At 38.4% G+C, this 20,100-nt stretch overlaps 1 protein-coding gene across 1 annotated transcript in view; it reads right to left on the reverse strand.

Moving 5' to 3' along the window:
* The window catches only part of kcnh1b (potassium voltage-gated channel, subfamily H (eag-related), member 1b), a 76,315-nt gene extending 59,205 nt beyond the window's left edge, over positions 1–17,110 (reverse strand). Inside the window, exons 1-5 of the mRNA XM_022209916.2 lie at positions 16,881–17,110; positions 7,601–7,724; positions 7,387–7,493; positions 5,165–5,293; positions 1,979–2,097 (exon numbers count right to left, since the gene is read on the reverse strand). Coding sequence (XP_022065608.1) covers positions 1,979–2,097; positions 5,165–5,293; positions 7,387–7,493; positions 7,601–7,724; positions 16,881–16,953 — 552 coding nt within the window. The 5' untranslated portion in view covers positions 16,954–17,110. The remainder of the gene's footprint in view (positions 1–1,978; positions 2,098–5,164; positions 5,294–7,386; positions 7,494–7,600; positions 7,725–16,880) is intronic.
* Between the last annotated feature and the right edge of the window lie 2,990 nt (positions 17,111–20,100).

A 20,100-nucleotide genomic window follows, 5' to 3' on the forward strand; every position in this document is an offset into this window, starting at 1 on the left:
CACCAGATGTAACTTTTACTGTGTAAATTTTCCATTTTGTTTTGGAAAAACTCAAGATTCAAACTTCTTACCACAGAAAAGTCATGTTTGGGAAACTATCTTTAGTAATAATTAGCTGTGCCACTATCCATTACTGCCATGTTCTAAACTAGAATTTTCAACAGGCACGACACTAGTACACTATGAGATGCAGTACAACTCAACACTATGACAACAGTGATACAACAAGAAACCTGATAACATAACCAAGCATCTCTGTATCTCTTCAGTCGAAATTATTGTCAAGTTTCTGTATTAAAGTTGTATTGTCATAGGTTATTCACTGTCCAGCTAAAGAGAAAATTAAAAAAACAAATATTATCGTCCTATGGCCCATCAGTCATGTGACACTCAACATGCAGGTCTTAACAGGAAGTCTCCACCAAAATACCTCTTTTCCTTTACTCGCCGTGTAAACACAACATTTGTTTGATCAAATTTGATTTGGACAAGCCAACACCTATTCCTTTCCTAAGAAAACGTGCATAATAGTATGCAATAAGAAAGATAATTTTTCCTTGACAAATTATCTTTCTCAAACAGTCCCTGAATTCCTTCATTGTACCTCCTACTAGCATATAACTCTTAAAAGCCGATGTTTGGTCCAAAAGGACTTTATCATAACATTGCAGCACTCCAACATTTCAGTAATTTGTCTGTTTCCAAGATGAGGCATTTACTCAGTTTCTAAAATATGTAATCCTGCCACATGGTCTGTTTATTATGTCACATCACGTAAGCTATAACTTCAATTTAGTATTTTCAGAGTGAGATATTTTTGAACATCTAATCGGTGATAAATCAAATGCTTCAGTGTGTACAAGGATCCAGAGGAGCTCTGGTGACCCATGGATGACAGAATATTCAGGAAGAAACAGGGCCAACCTCCATTTTTAATAACAGAGTGGTTGTCTCAGTCTGAAAGCAGGCCATCAGTAAACAGGAACTACTTCAATGTTCTATCAGCCCATCTGAACACTCTTGTCTGCCAAATAACAGGATGGCAGAGGTGCTTTCAGCCGTTGGCATCATTTCAGATCAATTTAAAGGAGATCAATGATAGCACCACTTATCTCATGGCAAAACAAAACACCAGTATTCAACACAATCTTCTTATACTGTCATATCCGTTCTGTCTTGTGCCATAGTGCATTCAAGACGATTACTTTAAAGGGCTAGTCAGTTTCTCCGGTGTTCCTAAGAGAAGTGCAATAATTCATAATACATCAGGTTCAACCATCCGCTCAGCTCCTGGAGACTGGAGCGGGTCATCTGTTATGAAGTCTAAAAGAAGCAGGAAGCCTTTCAGATGGCGCTGAGGTATCTGGGGACTCTGGTGAGGCCACCTGAAGGGAGTTTCTATCGCGTAAGTACACAATATCCGGAAAAAAATTTACACAAATGCAGGCATTCCAAATTATTTAGACATGTGCATACAGGCTACAAAAGCCAAAGTTTCCATTTTTTAGAGAAGGACCTGCCACTGCTGTTGGTCGCAGCTAAAATAAAACAGATTTACAGATTGAGATGAGTGTACATTTAAAGGCAAGATTTCATTTTACAGCAGAGCAGCTGGGTACACAGACAACTACAAACATCATTTAGTTTCTTTAATATTAGAAATCACACAGAAAGGAGAGATGAGTGAGTCTTCATTGCCCTAGTGAGACAGTCCCAACAACCCAAAAAGTAATGCTGTAGATACATTAGGTAGCGATAGCAGTTTTGTGCAGAGGCCATGACTACTTAAGATTCATTTGACCTCAAACTGGATGAAAGGGTCGCCAGTGCGGCTACTTTACGACAGACAACACTGACTGCTTTGATGTGTCACATTAACATGCATACAGTAGATGTCCGTTAACACAGGAAACATCACAAACTCACTTTATGCATCACAAGCAGAAAAGCTTTTTGCTGAACATGTAAAGGTTCTGACCTCTGCCAGCCGTGAATGTTTGTGGACGTTCTCTCCTTTATGGACAGCCGGAGCAAGCTGCTGAAGAACTCCTCGACTGCTGGTTAACGCACGAGTCAGACGGGCAAATTTACCCCAACCTGCAAATGAGACATAATGACCGCCTCAAGACAGACAGAAAACTCAGCAAACATCAGTGAAATTTTAAGCTAACTAATTACTACTACAGTCAACTTATTGTTTGACCATCCACATATTAAAACTACCGAGGTTACACTCTCTATTTACCATCAGAAATAATCATGGCATTCTATTCAACTATGCCACCTCTGGACATTACATAATGTACAACAACCTAAAATGTATCATTTATATTTCTGTTAGATCAAGTGTCCTGAAAATTTCCTTTGACACTTAAATGCACTGGGTTAATACAATGTTTAATTCTGACAAACCAATGTGGAACTGACCTACAGTAGACTTTTTTAGAGAACCTGTAGTATGAAGCGAGTTCAACATACCCAGGCTATGTTTTCGTTATCTCCCTTCACTTAACAACTGCAATCAGGTTTAATTGTCTTACGATGCTGGTCATCATCTTGGTAAGTCAACCCAGAGTTTGTGAATCTACCTCTGAGCGTGTTCACATGGAAGAGGCAGAGTTGGCAACAGATGACCAATCACAGACATGCAGAGGTCTACTGGCATCAGAGTGGCATATTTTAGAAACAGACTACACTATTAGAGAAATACAAAGATTTTAAATCCATAATCCAGACTGAAAGTAACACTGCTGCCACAGCTAAAGCAGAAGTGCAAAGTTGTTTTTTTTTTAATTTTAACAGCCATATCAATGCCACTCCCAAATTATTAGGGCACTAGTAGATCAGACTATAATTACAACTGTATATTCTGTTAAATAAATATTTTGCTTAGCTGTATAAGCCTGGCTTGTGAGACAGAAAAAATAATTAAAAAAAAAAAACATTGTTCAAAGCAGTAAGTAGACCGTCTCTCATATTGTATAGAAGGCTACGTGCCTCTATGCTACTCACAAAAACAAGTTATCTTGAGAACAAACTATCTAGCAAAAAATATCAAACTTTTTTCATGGTGACGTGGACAATAAATTCAGTAATGTGACGTTATGTGTCATTCCTTAGGCTGTGGGACAGTTTTAGTTATATTCTTTCAGCTGCTTGAACAAAAAAAAATAAAATAGAAGTCATATCGTTACCATGGACTTATTGCTAATTATAAGGTCAAAAATCAGACTATCAGGCTTTAAAGTTTTCTGATCAGTTTTTGTCAAAGAAAATGCATCAAATCCTCACACTGAGAAGTTACAAACAGCAAAGAGTTGGCATTTTTTGATTAGGAAAAATTTGGGAAACCATTACTTAATTGTCAAACTAGTTTCCAGTTAAATCTTAACTGTTGCAGCTCTGCTTAGTTGTATTTTTTCTTTCTTGAAGTACATGTAGAGAAAAGAGAGATTCTAATTGTGGGATCAAATGTAGATAGACAGTGACCACAGTAAATGTTTGGTTATCTGTCCAAACAGATTTAACACAAAAGTATAAGATATGAGAGGAGTCTAGAACACAATCTGTGTTGTATTTGGCAGTTTACAAAGGGCGTGAAAACATTTTCTCATCTTCGTATCACTGTCTAAAATTACACCAATGTCAAGTGATGCTAAAATTTTGATGTCTGACTATTGCTTAAGAAAACTACAGTTCATTCAGAGTATTGTAGTCAGTTACTCTGACCAATACAAAATCACTTTAATCCCCTCCTTGCTAGGCTTGCGCTAGCCGATCGCCTCAGCGCCACTGACGCATCGTTTTGCTGGATGGCGCAGTCATTCTGAACCGTGTGAGCTACAGTGGCGCTCTATTTTTCTTGTAAAAAGCAACAAAAAAATGGTTCGACTTACTTTTTCTTCGAAACGGCCAAGCGATAATATAAGAAAAACAAACTTTTTCTCTCGGCAAGCGTCAGAAATGGTCGGAGCCACCCGAATCTTGATCACGGGTGGCTCTGAGATTGGCCGAGATCATGACCCGCTCTTGGCCAATCACAGAAAAGCATGCCATTTTTACTGCGTGAAATCTCTGAACGGTGTGCTACAAGGCGAGTCATTTGCGATCAGGAAAAGGGAGAAAGAGGAGGTTTTTGTTGAGTTTATGCTACAGTTGTGAGATATGGTACATACTGAGGGTTGAAGAATTGGACATAGGAGGAAAAGAAGGTAAATTGGACATGAAATTAATATTTTTATGGGTCAAAAAGTTTTGATCATGACATGTTTCTGGTACAGGTTTTTAAATGGCCAAATGCATATATACATGGGAATGTGTCTTCACCCCTGACTGCCTGTTTTTACGAAACGAACATTAAATTTGGATCTGAAAGTTTAGCAAAATGATATAGACTCGCACTTTGTGATGATATTTATATTCAGGACTTAGACTTAAACATTTCATGTTGCTCAGAGCAGCCGAGGAGGAGTGTAAAAATAATGAAAATAACAACATACATACATATAAGTAGAAATAAAATAGTTAAAATAGAACTGTTTGAGCATTTTTTACCTCAAAATGAACCAGAATGCAGGAAAATGACTAAATTTTTTCCGCTATCATTGACACAGAAATTTGTGGCTTTTTGTGGCTCATTGTTATTCTTATGAGTGAGCCACAGTGGCTCTTCATTTCAAATTCCTAGTACAAGGATAGCTTTGGATATCTAAATATTTCAGATTTAATTAAGTCATTGTTCTCTCTTATATAGTCTTACATCACCAGTACCTTGCCATTCCTTTAATTTTATGTTCCAAGAAGAACTCTCAGACCTTCCACTACGTTGTCTTCAGAGGACTCATGTTGTCACACAGAAATCTAACGAGGCTGTTGCTTCTGAGAACAACCAAGTCTCTTGGTATTTTTTACAGAAATCAAATACATATCTTTTAAATCTGGCTTTATATTGGAGTAATCCCAGCCTTCATTATATTCTAGCGGTTTATTGGTATCACACATTTTCTTTATTGTTGTAAATTTAATTTTTGGTTTTGGCCCAACACTACATTTCATGTTAACCAAACCTGAATTAGTTCATCTCAGAAACCAAAACTCACTCTGCAATAAAAGCAGTAGTGGGGTGACCAGAGTGCGCTACCCTGCATTTAGGAACATGACCCACCTTTTGAAGAGTCATCCTCGATTGGTTGCTTGAAGGCGGTGATGTCGCTGAAGGTGCAGAGGAACAGGACAACTTTGTCCTGCTCATTTCTGATTGGAGCAATCTTTACGAAAAACCAAACTGGCATCCCTACAGCATAAAGCGGGACAAAATCAGTGTGCTGTTTCTCACAAAAATAATCAGTAAACACTGACTGGAGTGTTGGACTGTGTAACTTTGGTGCTTAATTTATTCTGGTTATTAAAGTGGCATTAATGGCGTCAAACATTTCTCCAAGAAGTCTCAAGACATCACAGATCTTCAAGTACTTGCTTTCATTTATACTGAAAATAATTTTTTAAAGGTAGATTTTAAATATACAACAGACTCCTTTGAAAAAAATACTTCTGGAGTCTTTGTACAATTGATTTGTAATATTACATCTGGCAACGTTGTGTCCAGCCCAAGACTGTATTGTTTTGTTTCACTCTCAGCGCTCTCATAGCACAGCTGGAAACTAACTGGTGCCACAATGGTGCCTTTAGGAGCTAACAAATACTCAGTAGCTGTGGAGACCAAAGACAATGGTAAAAGAGGGTGAATTTTAGACTTGGATTCATCAGGTGGACGCAAACACGATTCCAAACAAATGATTATGTCATTCTGTGTCATCCAAGTGTGTTAATAAACAACAGTTTGCAACCAAGTTCAACATATCAACTGAAAGGATACATGTCAGTGTTGAGTTCACAATGTTTTTGCTGCCTCCAAAAGACCAAGGAAAAAAGTAAGATCAGAGGTAATGACAACACTCTAGAAGCAAGGTTTAGGTGTTCATAGTCTCAAATTTTGTATTTAACCAGAAAAAAATCACCTGAGCATATCCCAACATGAGACCCACCATCCATCCAAACCCCAATCTACAGACTTGTCAGCAACAGAGACAAAGATAAAATGACATGAAGAGCCCCCAGTCCAGAGTGTTTTTGCTGCTATGCTGCCACCAGATAGACCCGAAAATACTTGTCAAGTCAGTTATTTTTATACAGGCCAATATCACTATTCTCCTGAAGGGGCTTAACAATCTGTGCAGCTTGTAACACCCTCTGTCTCTAAAGTCCCCCAAAACTCTTTGAACTGGAAAAAAAAAATGGAAGAAACCTCAGAGAAGCAAAATGAGAGAGATATCTCTTCCAAGACAGACGGATATGAAATAAATGTTCTGGTTTCGGAAAAGAAATATCATGAATTTACAATTGAAACAGTGGGGATGATAAGGTAACAGATTTTTTTGTATATACATAAAAATATTATCTGGGAGAGCATCAATCAAATTACCGATGTCACCAAAACATCTGTCCACATGTCCATTTGTCCGAAATTAACCCTCAAACAGCTTCCAAAGGTCAGACCAGCAGTTTAAATGGTATCTCACAACCACTAGCAGATTAGTGGAAGAATAGGTGAATAAGAAGCAAAATGTACAGTGCTTTCTATAACAATGAGCCAAAGCATGATGACCACACAGATAAAGTGATTAATGTTCATTAGCTCATAACAACGGTGCAATAGCTGTGAAAGAAACTGGCAGGTATAAAGACCTGAGCCACTCATTTTGGCCAGATTACTGGGTCAGAGCATCTCTGACCTCTTAGTGTGAGGTTCTCCAAGTCAACAGTGGTGAGTAGATTCCAGCGGTGGTCCAACAAGGGACTAGCCATGAACTGGCGACAAAGTGTTTGAGGAACGTGATGGATAAAGTCTGATTTACAGCTGTTCTAACTTTCAATTTAGGGATTTAAAGGTTCTGTTGCTACCATCATGGCACCCGATACCTCAGGACACCTTCAGAGGTCTAGTAAAAGCCTGGCCTCCTTGGTTGGAGTAGTTTTGGTGGCAAACACACAGTTTTGTCTATTTTTGTCAACCTGTGGGACATACATATAGAAAACAAACTTGCAAAAGACATAAAGGGAAGCTGCACTAAATGAGTGAAATTGCTGATTCATTGCTGAACAGTCAGCCAGACAGCGTTCTCTTTTACTGTCTGCCTATGTTGCCAAATTTGACGAGCTCAAGCGGCTGAAGTGCCGCCAACTGTCAGCATGGTGTGTCCCAGTTTAGGACCTAAACTGGGTCTTGAGGTCTTGAGATCCTTAGGTTTCTGGGTTTTAGGGGATTCAGGTCATAGAAACACCTTTTATGCAGACTACAAGACATACGCAGTATTTTCAAGTACTCACGGTTTTTCTTGTACATCAGAATCTCAAAAGAGTTCATCTCGTAGTTTTCAAAGGTCTGCCGAACCTTCTCACTCATCTCCTTATCCGTGAGCTCTCCATACATGAAGCTGCAGGAGAGAACAGTCTCCTTGCAACTTTGATACGCTATTTACACACTCAGGACAACCATTATGTCTCGCTAATACAACAACAGTGTGTGACGGTGGTGTTGTACCTGCAGGTGCTACTCTTTTGCATGACCTCTGCTCGATGGTAACCAGATAGTTTGCAGAACCCATCGTTGCTGTAGACGATCGGCCAGTCCACAATCTGAGCGTTCCCCAGCACAAAATTGGTATCTGATGACAAAAACTAGTAGGTTAGAAACTGTATTATGTCAAAGCATCACATAATAGAAACACTATGATTATGTTTTGTACATAAGGCTGTGCATTTCTACTGGGGCTGCAATTAACAGTTAATTTAAATGGTTAAAAAAAAAACATCATGACAGCTTCTAGAGTCCAAAGGGGAATTTTCAAACATCCAACCAGCAGTCCCAAACCCAACACATGGCTACTTATTACCCCAAAAGAAAAACAACGCCACAAAAAAATATATAAATATAAGAGGCTTTTACATGACACAAAGCCAAATGCTGGGACAGAATTAAACAAGAACAGTCAAAAGTAGTGTATGTTCATTCTAAAGTAGCATGTGTTTGTTTTTTTTGTTATTTTTGCACATTTCTGTGAAAATTATTTTGTTCCCAGCAATTGATGAACAGTCCTTAATCAAGATGAAATAAATAATTATGAACATAACTTTAGCAAAGGAAAAAAACACAGTCCTGGCACAAATAAACAACAGAAAATCTTGTTTTTTTTCTGTTCTACTTATCCGTCCGTCTATCTGCAGTAGAAATATAAGTGGTCATTACTAAACTAGGATTTGTAATGATATTATGGTAATAGTATTTAAGCTTTAGATCACACGCTGTGTTTGGGATTACTAAGTCTGTCCGGACACAAAAGAATAAGCAGCTGAAGGCCATTCAGTCTCTCAGCACCACAACTGTACTGGTTTACAACAGTAAAGAAAGGTTTATCTGTCTGTGGCAGTGTTGGTTGACATGTCTTTTAAAACCATTCTTGTGTGGCGATATAAGATGGTCCTTTCAATTTTAAAGGACAATTTGAAGGTGAATAGGTTTTAGAGTTAATTAAATTTAAGTTTAGGTTAGAGTAAGGGGATGGTGACTGCACTATGTCAATGAATGTCCCCAGTGATAGTGCTGAACATCAACCTTAAGCAGCGTATGTTTGTGGTGCTGACTGAAAGGTGTCCACAACGCTGAGCATCAAATACTGTCAAGTACTGAAAGTTATCCTTCAATGTCTGGTCAAGCAGCTCCTAAATTAAATCAACATTCCTCACCTGTACAGCCTCACTGGGACTAGATTTATTCTCGAGAGGTTTGATTTTAATATTACCCACACAATGCTTTTTATGACCATCTGGAGTGCATTGCTACTTTTGCTTTTTTATAATTAGAACTGCAGTTACCTTCTGTTATCCGAGTACTGACTGTTCCTCCTATACTCCTCCCTTCTCAAGGGATGTCTATTTTTTTTTCCTTTTATTACCATTTATATTTTTTGTAAATAGTGTAGTGTGGAAGTACGTTTTTCTGAAAAATTGAGCAAATGTTTTTGCTAATCTGATAGACGGAAACCATAACATAAATGCTTATTAGAGATTCACTACGGTTGCAGAAAAAACAAAAACAGCAGGAGCGCAGGACCCAGTAAAAGATGGTATTCTCTCTGGAACACATTTGTTCTCATTTGTCAAATTGGCACCAATGAAACTGATGAATTAGCCATTTGTAGTCCTTGTTTACAATGTACTTATGCATGGATAAACAGTATCCCTGATTCTGGAGAATAAACAATACTTACAATATTTTCAGGAAGTGCAGGTTACAGTGGTTGATATTTAGCTATACACACTACTGTTCAAAAGTTTGGGGTCACTTAGAAATGTCCCTATATAAAAAAAGCTGTTTTTTTTCTCAATGAAGATAACAACAAATTAATCAGAAATACAGTCCAGACATTGTTAATGTGGTAAATGACTATTCTAGCTGGAAACGGCTGATTTTTAATAGAATATCTCCATAGGGGTACAGAGGAACATTTCCAACAACCATCACTCCTGTGTTCTAATGCTACATTGTGTTAGCTAATGGTGTTGAAAGGCTCATTGATGATTAGAAAACCCTTGTGCAGTTATGTTAGCACATGAATAAAAGTGAGAGATTTCATGGAAAACATGAAAAAGCATGAATTACCTCCTGTAATGTAGTCGATCATCAACTATGATTTCAATGATTAACATGAGCATTTTTACATATTTCCCTAAAAGTTTGAACAAAACTAAATATCACAAACTTTCAAAAGGTAATAGCTGGCTGGTTGTATTAAATTGTTGGTTGAGTTGTACTTAACATTTAATGTAACTATAATGCAGCTGTTATAATGCAGTATAAATCTGTAAAAGAGTTAAGAGTTTTCCTCAATTTTTATTGCAATATCAAGAGTAACACTTAAATTCAGGTATGGTTTACTGAATATTTCACACATCTGCATCCATTTTTAAACAAAAGCCTGAATTAAATCCCAGCAGAGTGGAGACTAATGTGTGTGGTGCAGCTGAAGTGCAGCCTGCAGGCTTTAACATGCTCCAAAAAAACCTCCAAGGACTTGGACTACATGCCTGCTCCAATGCAAAATACATGATGGGATGTCAACGTTATGTATCCAGGGAGGAGATTTGTTTTGAAAACGAAAACACAATCACGCAGAAATATGAAGAATGAGGCAATGGTGGGACAACGGTTAAGTCTCTGGACTACTTATCAGAAAGTCAGTGGTTCAAACCCCAATGCGGCCACTGTTGGGTCCTTGAGCAAGGCCCTTAACTCTTCCTGCTCCAGGGGTGCTGTACTGTGGCTGACCCTGCACTCTAACCCCCCCCACCCCCCCACCCCGCCCCGCCCCGCCCCAGATGGGGGGATATGTGAAAATCAGAATTTCTCCTCGTGGGATTAATAAGGGATAATACAAAAAAAATACGTAAATCAACTGAAATTTATGTTAATCCTGGAAAAAGCTAAATAATATTCACCAATGCACCAGTTCAATTTAAGGTTTCTTCTTCAATAATTCCTCTGACATATTTCTGTACTGCAATAATGGTGTGATTATTACTTTGTCAAGGAAGCGGAGTCTCAGCGGAGTTCTGTGACGATCAGTGTTGGTTTGTCTGTCTGTCTGTTAGCAGCATTACTCAAAAACAGATTAACAGATTTAGATAAAATTTACAGGGGAGGTCAGAAATGATACAAGGACCAAATGATTTGATTTTGGCAGTGACATGGCTTATTGTCTGGATCCACAAATTTTTTAAATATTTCAGCTGTTGGAAATTATATGACTGAACGGCTTTGGCGAAGTGTTGCACTCTCTGAATGTTGTTCAAGTTTGACAATAACACAGTTGTGTTGGTAACTAACTATAGAAGGATACTGATACGGACATGAAAAAAATCTAATTTATATAGCAAGTGAAATGGCTGCACAAGACAGAAACTATCGCAGTGATTAAAATGTTTTATTAAATAATTTTGATGACCCTGTGACCTTCCCTGCAGCTCCACCATTAAGACAAATTTTCCATATTGTGCAATATAATGAACAAGAGAGTCTCTCAGGGCCACCAGCAGCTCGTTAGAGTTTATGGTTTGATTTCATTCTTTGTAATTTAATTAATTGGGGTGAATTGGTCTCACCAGCAGTATGTCATGTTAGTTAACTGTTCAGCACTGAATGAAACAGCAGCCATTCGTGCAACATCTCTGAGCTCTCCAACGCTGCTGGCCATTTACACGATTACATGACTGTACCAGATAAATACTTCTGACAAAGATAAATATGTTTGTTTTTCAGATTAACAGTTATCACTTGAGCCTTGTGTGTCTTCTGGACATACACAGCATGTACAGCATTCTGTAAAAACCTCTAAGTGGTCACTTGTTAATATGTAATAACAAGCAGCATTTATCTAAGGATGATGGGAATCTTTTTTTTTTTGCAGCATTTAAACAAACTAAGTATCGGATGCATTAAAATTTTGACCTAACAATGAAGGTTAAAAGTCAAAGAGGTGTCAAAGTTATCACAGCTTCTCTTTAGGGGAACATGAATGTCCAAGCCAATTTTTAATGACAGTCCATCCAAACGTTGCTGAAACAAAAGTGGTGTGCCAACTGGCAGACAGTTGTTTCAGGTGAGACATAGCTTGGAAAGTCCAAACTGAATCTCCATGTAATCTCCTATCTCCATGTTAGGAGATACAGGAGAATCAGTTTGGCATTGGGCGAATTGAATCGCATTTCCCTCCAAGGAAAGTTTGGTACGACCAATCATAGCACGGGAGGCGGGAGTTAATGCTGCGTCATCTTCCGACGATGAGGAGGCAGTGGATGGCTCGTTACTTTCGGCTTCTAGCCATTGTTTGTACAGAGGAAAATCCGGTTCCAAACGTGTGAGTAAATTTAAGAAACTTTTACACATACGAACCGACTTGGTTTGGCTCCGATTTAAAGTTATGCCTAACACCACTAATCGTTCGGAAGGAGTCTTTTGTTGCGTAGCCTTTTCAAAAATAAGTGCTGTACTTGAGAGTACCCCATGTATTCGCAGATTTTTGTGACAAAAACGGCAGTAATTCACCGCGACGCTTTCTCGGCTGCATGCCATTGTTGTTTGGACTACATGGACTTCAAGGTCGATTTGTTTGTGCGTCACATCCGTGTTAGGCTGATTGGTTCTTTCTCGTTCAAGCTGCATTCGTTAGCCCCTCCTTTTTGAAAACGTCTCCTGTCATCACAATGCCAGACTGCCTTTATTTGTATTGATATTAATACATAAATAAAGTCAGTCTGGATTTTCCAGGCAAGGTGAGACAATGAAACACAAAGTCAGATCGTGTTGCTTACAAACACAGGGCGGCTCTGATGCAACAGCTGTCAGTCAGGGTTCTGGATGGTTTTGCATGATGATGACGGCAGTACCTGCTCTTACTGCTGCATAAATTGTAAATAAACAATCACAACCTTTAGCCATCCAGCTGTCTGCCTGGCTCTGCTAGCTGTGGCATTTGCATTGAGGAACATTGTAGCATAAATATGTGAAAATTCCTTGATTTTAAATGAAGTGTTTATCTGTTCATAACTCATAATGCACTCTGACTTTGCAGCCAACATAAGTGTCAGTACTTATAAAAGCACTTCCTGTCCACTGTTGTCAAGTGCTTGGTCAAAGGGAACCCAAAGGAAACTTTGTATTTGTGGTGTTTCTGTTTAAATTTGTAAGGTTTTCGCCTCACTATGTGAAGTGATATGAGATGACATGTTGTGATCTGGCACTGTACAAATAACACTGAATGAAATTGAATACTTTAGTCAATTCACATCCATACTACTGAACTCCTTGTGCATTATATAAGTTTCTATGACTCTCATATTTGTAAGGTCAATATTTAATATTTAAACACCAATACAAAGAGAAAAACATTATGTATTCAATAATTTCAACTGTCAATAAAAACAAGAAAAAAATCAAAAAGTTAATGGATGTTGAACACGCTGTTTGAAAGGGACAGAAATAAACTAATACATACAGTGTTTAATGGTAACGCTAATCAAATCATGGTGTGTGTGTGTGTGTGTGTGTGTGTGTGTGTGTGTGTGTGTGTGTGTGTGTGTGTGTGTGTGTGTATATATAACACAGATCAATGGAAGGAAGGGATTTATGTAAACAACAGGATATGGAAACACCAATATACACCCATCTATGTGATTATGTCTAAACTAAAAAATTGAAAAGGAAAATTGTTCAAAGGAGCTGAAAGAGTTGAACTCACCTAATCCTGATGTATTTGAACAATCTCAAGAGCCACTGAGGACCCAGAACAGAAATAAAGGCTAACCAGAGAGTTTTCCTGTCTGTTTTCTGACAGATGTGTTCACTTTATTTCTTCCAGTGTAGGAAGCTTTGCTAACAGAGCTACCATAAATAAGCCTGCTGGCTCCTGTGACCAGTTCTGTCAGTTGCTGATTCCTCATCTCGCTTATTGTTTCACTGCCTTATGCACAGTAGAACTACTATTTCCATGGACTCAGACAAATGGAAGATTTTTGTCACCCAGAATAAAACAGGAAGCAGAAGCTTAATTTGATTCACTTTCACTGTATGGAGATGAAAGCAGACATCTCAGACAAACATAGCCACAATTACTTGTATGAAGAGATGTCACTAAAGTAAGAAAAAATACTCTTGTAATTTAGTTTTTAGTCATTTTTAACACTAATATGACACTTTCACAAAGTTGCTGTTGGTAATCTTACCAATAAGTATTGTTTCTAAAAACTTTCCCAGTAAGTCACTCTTTAGTAATGGCTGTTTTCACAAATACAAAATTGCTATTCTTGTACATATCTGTGTGCCACTGATCTGAGCAGCACTGAAAACACTTTCACATTTGAAATTTTAATCATTTTACATATAAAAAATGTATCTGGTAGTGCTCAGCAGCCCATTAAATTAAATGACTATTTGAAGGTCAGCCTCCAGACCAGTGTGCTAAAATTCATAGCAGGACTGTATCCATGTACAGATTTTAGAAGAGCTTTGTCTGATAAACACCCCAAAACAAATGTATTAAATTGACAGTTACATAACCTCAAGATAAGCAATTAATCCTTGCAAAAATCTTAGAATGCTGATGGACTTCACACTGATTTTGGGAGTAATTATACAGCACTTATCTGGGATTAGTCATGGGTGATTTACCCCTTGTGTTGCTTGGATTAGCTGCACTTAGGTGCTATCCCTGACAGTGATGAGTGAAGCCCAATAACAACAAACACTTTCACCACTTTATGTATGGCAGTTTCAAAATAAAACAAAATCTGGAGGTAATAAGCTACAGACTTATTTTATAAGAGAATTGTCTAATTAATGAGCACAAATGGGATAATTTTCAACAGCCCAAAGTGATGTCTTTAAATATTGTACTTTACTGTGTAATTTAACGTCACAGAGATAAAGAAAATCATTGCCTTACATTTGTCAAGTTTGAAACAAGAAATGTTGACATTTCTGTTTAAACTTGGAATTACTGTGTTGCAGTTGCAGGCCTCTGCCAACTAGTCAAGTTGTAGTTTACATCCATGCTTGTGCAGATTTTTTACCTTCAAACATCACTTAATCATTGTAGACATTGGTGTGGAATATTGGCCTAATCTCACAGCAAAATGTGGAACACCTACATTGATCAACAGCGTAAAACATTCCTTTAGGGGCTATTCTTGTGGCAGGATTCAACCACCCTGGCAACCTAGAAAACAACCACAGTTTTGTGGCTAGCTTTTGCACAAATTATGTCAACCAATAAACCATGACTTTCTCCTAAAACTTACCAGGTCGTGTTGAACAAACATTCAACCAGGTAGTTTTTTTTTTGTAGAAACCAAAGCAAACAATGACTGAAAAAGACTAAAAGCAGCACCAGAAAGTAAACAGCAGCTAAAAACCCAACAAAGACTACTAAGTATGATACAAAAAAAAAAGAACGGTACTTCATTCTCCTGGAACAGTCTCCAGGGTTCAAATCCTGTGTTTGGTCAAAATCAAAGAAACAAGTAAGTCGTGATGTGAAAATTCCCTGTCACAAGACGTGGACATGGGGCAACAGCAAAGCACAGGCCTAAAACAGAATGCATCTCACAAGTTTATATACTTTAATTAGAAACATTTTCTGGGATAGACATTTTGGTGTGAGACCGTCTTGCCTTTGACCACCAAAATCTAAATTGTTCACTTTTGAGCCCAAGTTTGAAGAATTTCGCTCAAAATGTTCAAGAGATGTTTCTTTGGGCGGATGAAGAACAAACATAATGTCTTACCCTCCTACGACCCTGCGTCCTCATGTGTGGACATCACATTTTGGGTTTGCTACGCCGTATACTTCATTATCCTTGATAGTAGGCACTTTTCTGTGTCCTCTAGCGGTCGCAAAACCAGAATACACTGATCAATGTAAAAACAAGACGTCTATCATTTCAGCCTAGTCCTTCTCTAGCCGACCTCAAGATAAAAGTTGGCAAGGTACAAAATCTTGTCAAACTTTTTGGTTAAAACTTGTGTATTTATGCTTGATAATATTTGTAATCTAATATGGCATTTTATTAATAGTAAGAAGGTACAGCCATGTCAATTAGGAAGCATTTGTTTGAGGACACAGACTTTTTATTTGAGTTGTCACATGACAGCGGGTCAGGCATACTTGATCAAGTGCGACACTGATGTCCAACATGTAGAGGAAGTGAAGGTATGTCTTCTACAACACGGCAAAAAGCATCAGATCACTCCAGTAGCCCATCTCTTAGTCCACATAACTTCTACTGTACATTTTCCAGAAGTGGTCAACCCAAAAAAAACCAATGCACTGCAGAGAGAAAGGCTGCTCTTAGCTTGGAAACTCAGCATTTCAAACAAGCTAGTAAGTAAGACAGACTGTTACTACTGACCTAAAGGACATTCCTAGTCTTAGTTCCTAGTTTCAAATGAACCAGCCCACTGTTTTTCCAGTTCCACGCAGCTCCAAAGAAATTTTTTTTAAAAGTCAGAAAAAGGTAAACAAATGTTGCTCTGTTTGCATTTTGCTTTTGTATAGCCAGGTGTAGGCATTAAAACTGTTTTAAACAATGTTACACACCAGTGAATTTATCGTAGCATACAGTTGGTGTGAGATTATGCTGCCTTTGTCCACCAAATCCAATCAGTTAATTTTTGAGTCCAAGTAAATGTCTTTGCCAAGTCTGAAGAGTTTCCCTCAAAATGTTCGAGATGTCTTGTTGGGTGGATGAACAACAAATTGAAAACATGTTTTTCCCGAAATGATTTCCTGTTCAAACGTAGTTCTTGGCTTATGCACTTATCAGGCCCTACTAGTCCCAAATAGCTCTGGAAAATTAAAAATGCACACCAAACAAAAGCTCGGGTCTCAGGAGGTTAAGACTGGGCTGTCTGTTGTTCTACTGTCAAAATATTTGACCAGTTGTTTGACAATTGGATCTGTTGTTTCCCAGTAAAAATATTTTTAAATACAATGGAATTACTATAATATTATAATGAAATTACTCTGAGACTCTTCCCTCTAAAATGTCCAGTTCTTCGGTTTCTCGTAGTCTGATGGTCGTCATGCACTGAGCTGAGCGTAATGAAGGAATTCCGGTGAAGCTGCCATAATGAGCTACACCTGAGCAGGTTCCTCCACAGAGGAGCTGCTGCTGTTGGACAAACAGCCGAACCGGGCCACGACACGCTCCGCTCAGCAAACACACTGATACCGTTTAAATCCAGGTGTGACAACCGGGCCGCGTCTTACCGTTGGACCGGCGAACGATGTTCTCCAGGAACGTGTTCTGAGGGGCCACGAGACCCCGCCGTCCTCCCGCCATCCTGCCGTGGTCGTACAGCGCGAGAGCTCCGCTTCACGTCCGCTCACATATCTGACGATGCACGAGCGGCGCGCCGTAAGAGTAGCAGCTCGTGCTCTCTCTCTCTCTCTCTCTCTCAGCAGGCTCGCAATTGGCAGATGGTTGCAGCACGAGCCGCGAGAGGAGAGACGGTAGGCGGGCTGGTCGAGCGAGTTGCAATCACCGGAGGAGAGAGAGAGAGAGACATATAGCCGGTACATACATCATGACATCACTGCTGCTGCTAATTAAAGGCTCGTTCCGCCCAAATATCAGCACAGAATAATCTCTGGCAGCCACACATTTTAAAGCAAGAATGTCAGGATTTAATGGAGAGCAGGCCCCTCTAAAAAGACAAAAACAAACCAACACATCTCCTTTGCAGCACACATGCTGTGTCTCTTTCTGGGAAACTGCAGGTGGAGGGCTAAGGTCTGGACTACAAAGGAGGCTCTGGGGTTAGTGAGGTGACTTCCGGTTTAACTCGGGGTCTTCACCAGGTACATCCCCATGGTATGATGCTGAACTCTCAAACTGCTTCAAAGCAAGTTATGTTCCATTCAAATAACAAATCAGAGGGCCAGTTAGGAGAACAGATCCAGTGGAAACTGCACAGTCAAAGCTCTGCAGATGATCCAGAATGGATTTTCAACCAGCCAAAGTCAGCACGTCATGCTGCTGTTCACGTCACTTCACTGGTTTCCAGTTGCTGCCTGTATAAAATTCAAAAATCTGACACTTGCATACAAAACTACAATGAGAACAGCTCCATCAGGTCTACACTCGCTCACTACACTCAGCCAACAAAAGGTTCCTGATACAAAAACCACAACACACAAGTCGATACCTTGACTCTTCTCCTCTGTGGTTCCACGGTGGTGGACCGAGTTGCCAAACTCTGCTCAGTCTGTAGAGTCTCTCTCAGTCTTGAGGAAAAGACTAAAAATCCAGTCCTTGACTGAACAACTTTGCATTTGGCAGAATGCCATCCACACTGCTTGTGAACACCACAGTCCTATTATCACACTTGAACTTGTTTTATGGCTCTTATCCAGGTTGTTTCCTCCTGACTAGATCCTTGCTTGTGATCTACTCTTGGATATACTCCACTTTGGATAAAAGCATCTGCTAAATTAAATTATAGAATTATATTTGTGCACAAATAGTGAGAGGAAAGCAATTTAAAAACCATCTCATCAATCAACAGGCCTTTTTATTCCAAAATAATCCTAAAACACAGATTGATGAAGCACTAAAGCCTTGAATTGGTTGACCTGTTGAGGTTATACACTATAAAACTGAATGTGAGTTCACTGCATTCATTCTCCACATCACCATGAAAATAGCTTAATTTCAATTAAGATTGGATTCTGTCCTATGCCATTCTATTTAGGTATTGGATTAATTACTTTCCAAATGTTTTTTCTTGTGAGTAGCATGATGGGACTACAGCTGTAAGTTTGTCCTACAATCTTGTGCTGCATAATGATAAATAAACTGAATCTTGAATAAGAAACCGACATTCATGCAACGTATACACAAATGTAACTGAAGGGTTTGGAAGCAGAGTGGTCTAACCCACTTTCTTGTATTTTTTTTAACGGGTTCAAAGTTTTGTGTTTTCAAAAATGGTTTAAGATTCGAAGCACCACTGTAACTCTATATTTAGGTTGTGGGTTAGACTAAAATCTAGACCATAAAATATTACTGAAATTACATAAAACTCCGTTCAGATTTTTTCGTGGGTTGGACCACTCTGCTTCTAACCCCTCAATTATAATTAGATGTGGCAGAGATAATGATTAGCCTATTAACTTATATTCACACAATTTCTTGCCGGCTCCCCTCTCTGACCTTGACTGCAACAATCGTATTTCTTATAGCCTGTTTTTTTTTTTTTAATTATTATTTAAATTCCTCATATTGGTTTAGGATTATAGTTAGTTCTTCTTGTAAGAAATATACAGCTCTAGATTTGTGCACATTTGTGACAGGTCATCTGGTGCCAGCACTGCTTAACAAGTTCATAACCAGCTACTTTACAGGACACTGGAGCCAAAACCAACAGCCCAAGGAAGAGCTGTTATCCACAAACTGTCAAATACCTTTTCCTTCTCCCCTGAATGTACAATATTTATGCTTAATTGCAATATTTAAAGTTGTGTAGAGTATTCATATTCATAGAAAACCAGATGTTAAATATTTTAATGACAGCCACCATTCACAGTTTTTTTTCGTCATTTTAGATTAAACAATGCAGAAACATTAATGCCAAGTATTTTGATAATTAGAATAATGAATGCAATGCTCCTTTACAGTACTTTTACAATGAATAATACGATTGTGCCCAAGGTTTTCTCTTTGTTAATTACTTGACATGGAAAAAATGAAGTAATTTGGTAGAACAAATACAACCCTCCATTTTATGTGTTTAAACTAGATTTGATCAGGAAGATGGAGGACCTGGAACAGTTGATTCTAACACACATTTCTAACAAACGTGCAATTGGTCCAATTTTGTAGACTGAGAGGATATTAACTTTGGAACACCTAAAGTCTGAGGTCCCGGCAGAGTTTATACTTTCCAATTTTAACCATGTTTTATGGATTTAAGAATTACAGACCCTTAATCTATATAATGTATAATATATATATATATAGCTATGCTGTTTTGCTGGCATGTATTTAAACAGTCATAGAAGTGAAGGTGAATTATGAATAAAACTACATTAACTAATAGGAAAATGAGAGGAGTTAGAAAATCTGTAAGAACATTCAACAATTCCTGAACTGTAAAACAAGACTTTCTATGGACAGAAAAGCAGCAGGAATCCAGAGCCAAATTGTTCTGCAGCCAGATGTCAGATTGTTGTGTGGTGTCTCCCTCTGCTGGTTTTACTGAGTTAGTGCAGAAGAGTCACAGATAAACAAGGAGAAAAATAACAACAAAAACAAAATAACAGCCTGAATTGCCGTCAATATTCAGTCAGTAGTGGTACATATAATATCATTTTGTGATCACATTTAAAAAGAGGAATATCTCTAATTTATATTTATCTGAAAAAATGATCTTTTTCATTTAATTTATCTGTAATATTTGCAATTTCCAGACATTTCATCTTCAGTTTT

This window comes from Acanthochromis polyacanthus, chromosome 3 (assembly GCF_021347895.1).
Source record: "Acanthochromis polyacanthus isolate Apoly-LR-REF ecotype Palm Island chromosome 3, KAUST_Apoly_ChrSc, whole genome shotgun sequence".
Classification (NCBI taxonomy): Eukaryota; Metazoa; Chordata; class Actinopteri; family Pomacentridae; genus Acanthochromis; species Acanthochromis polyacanthus.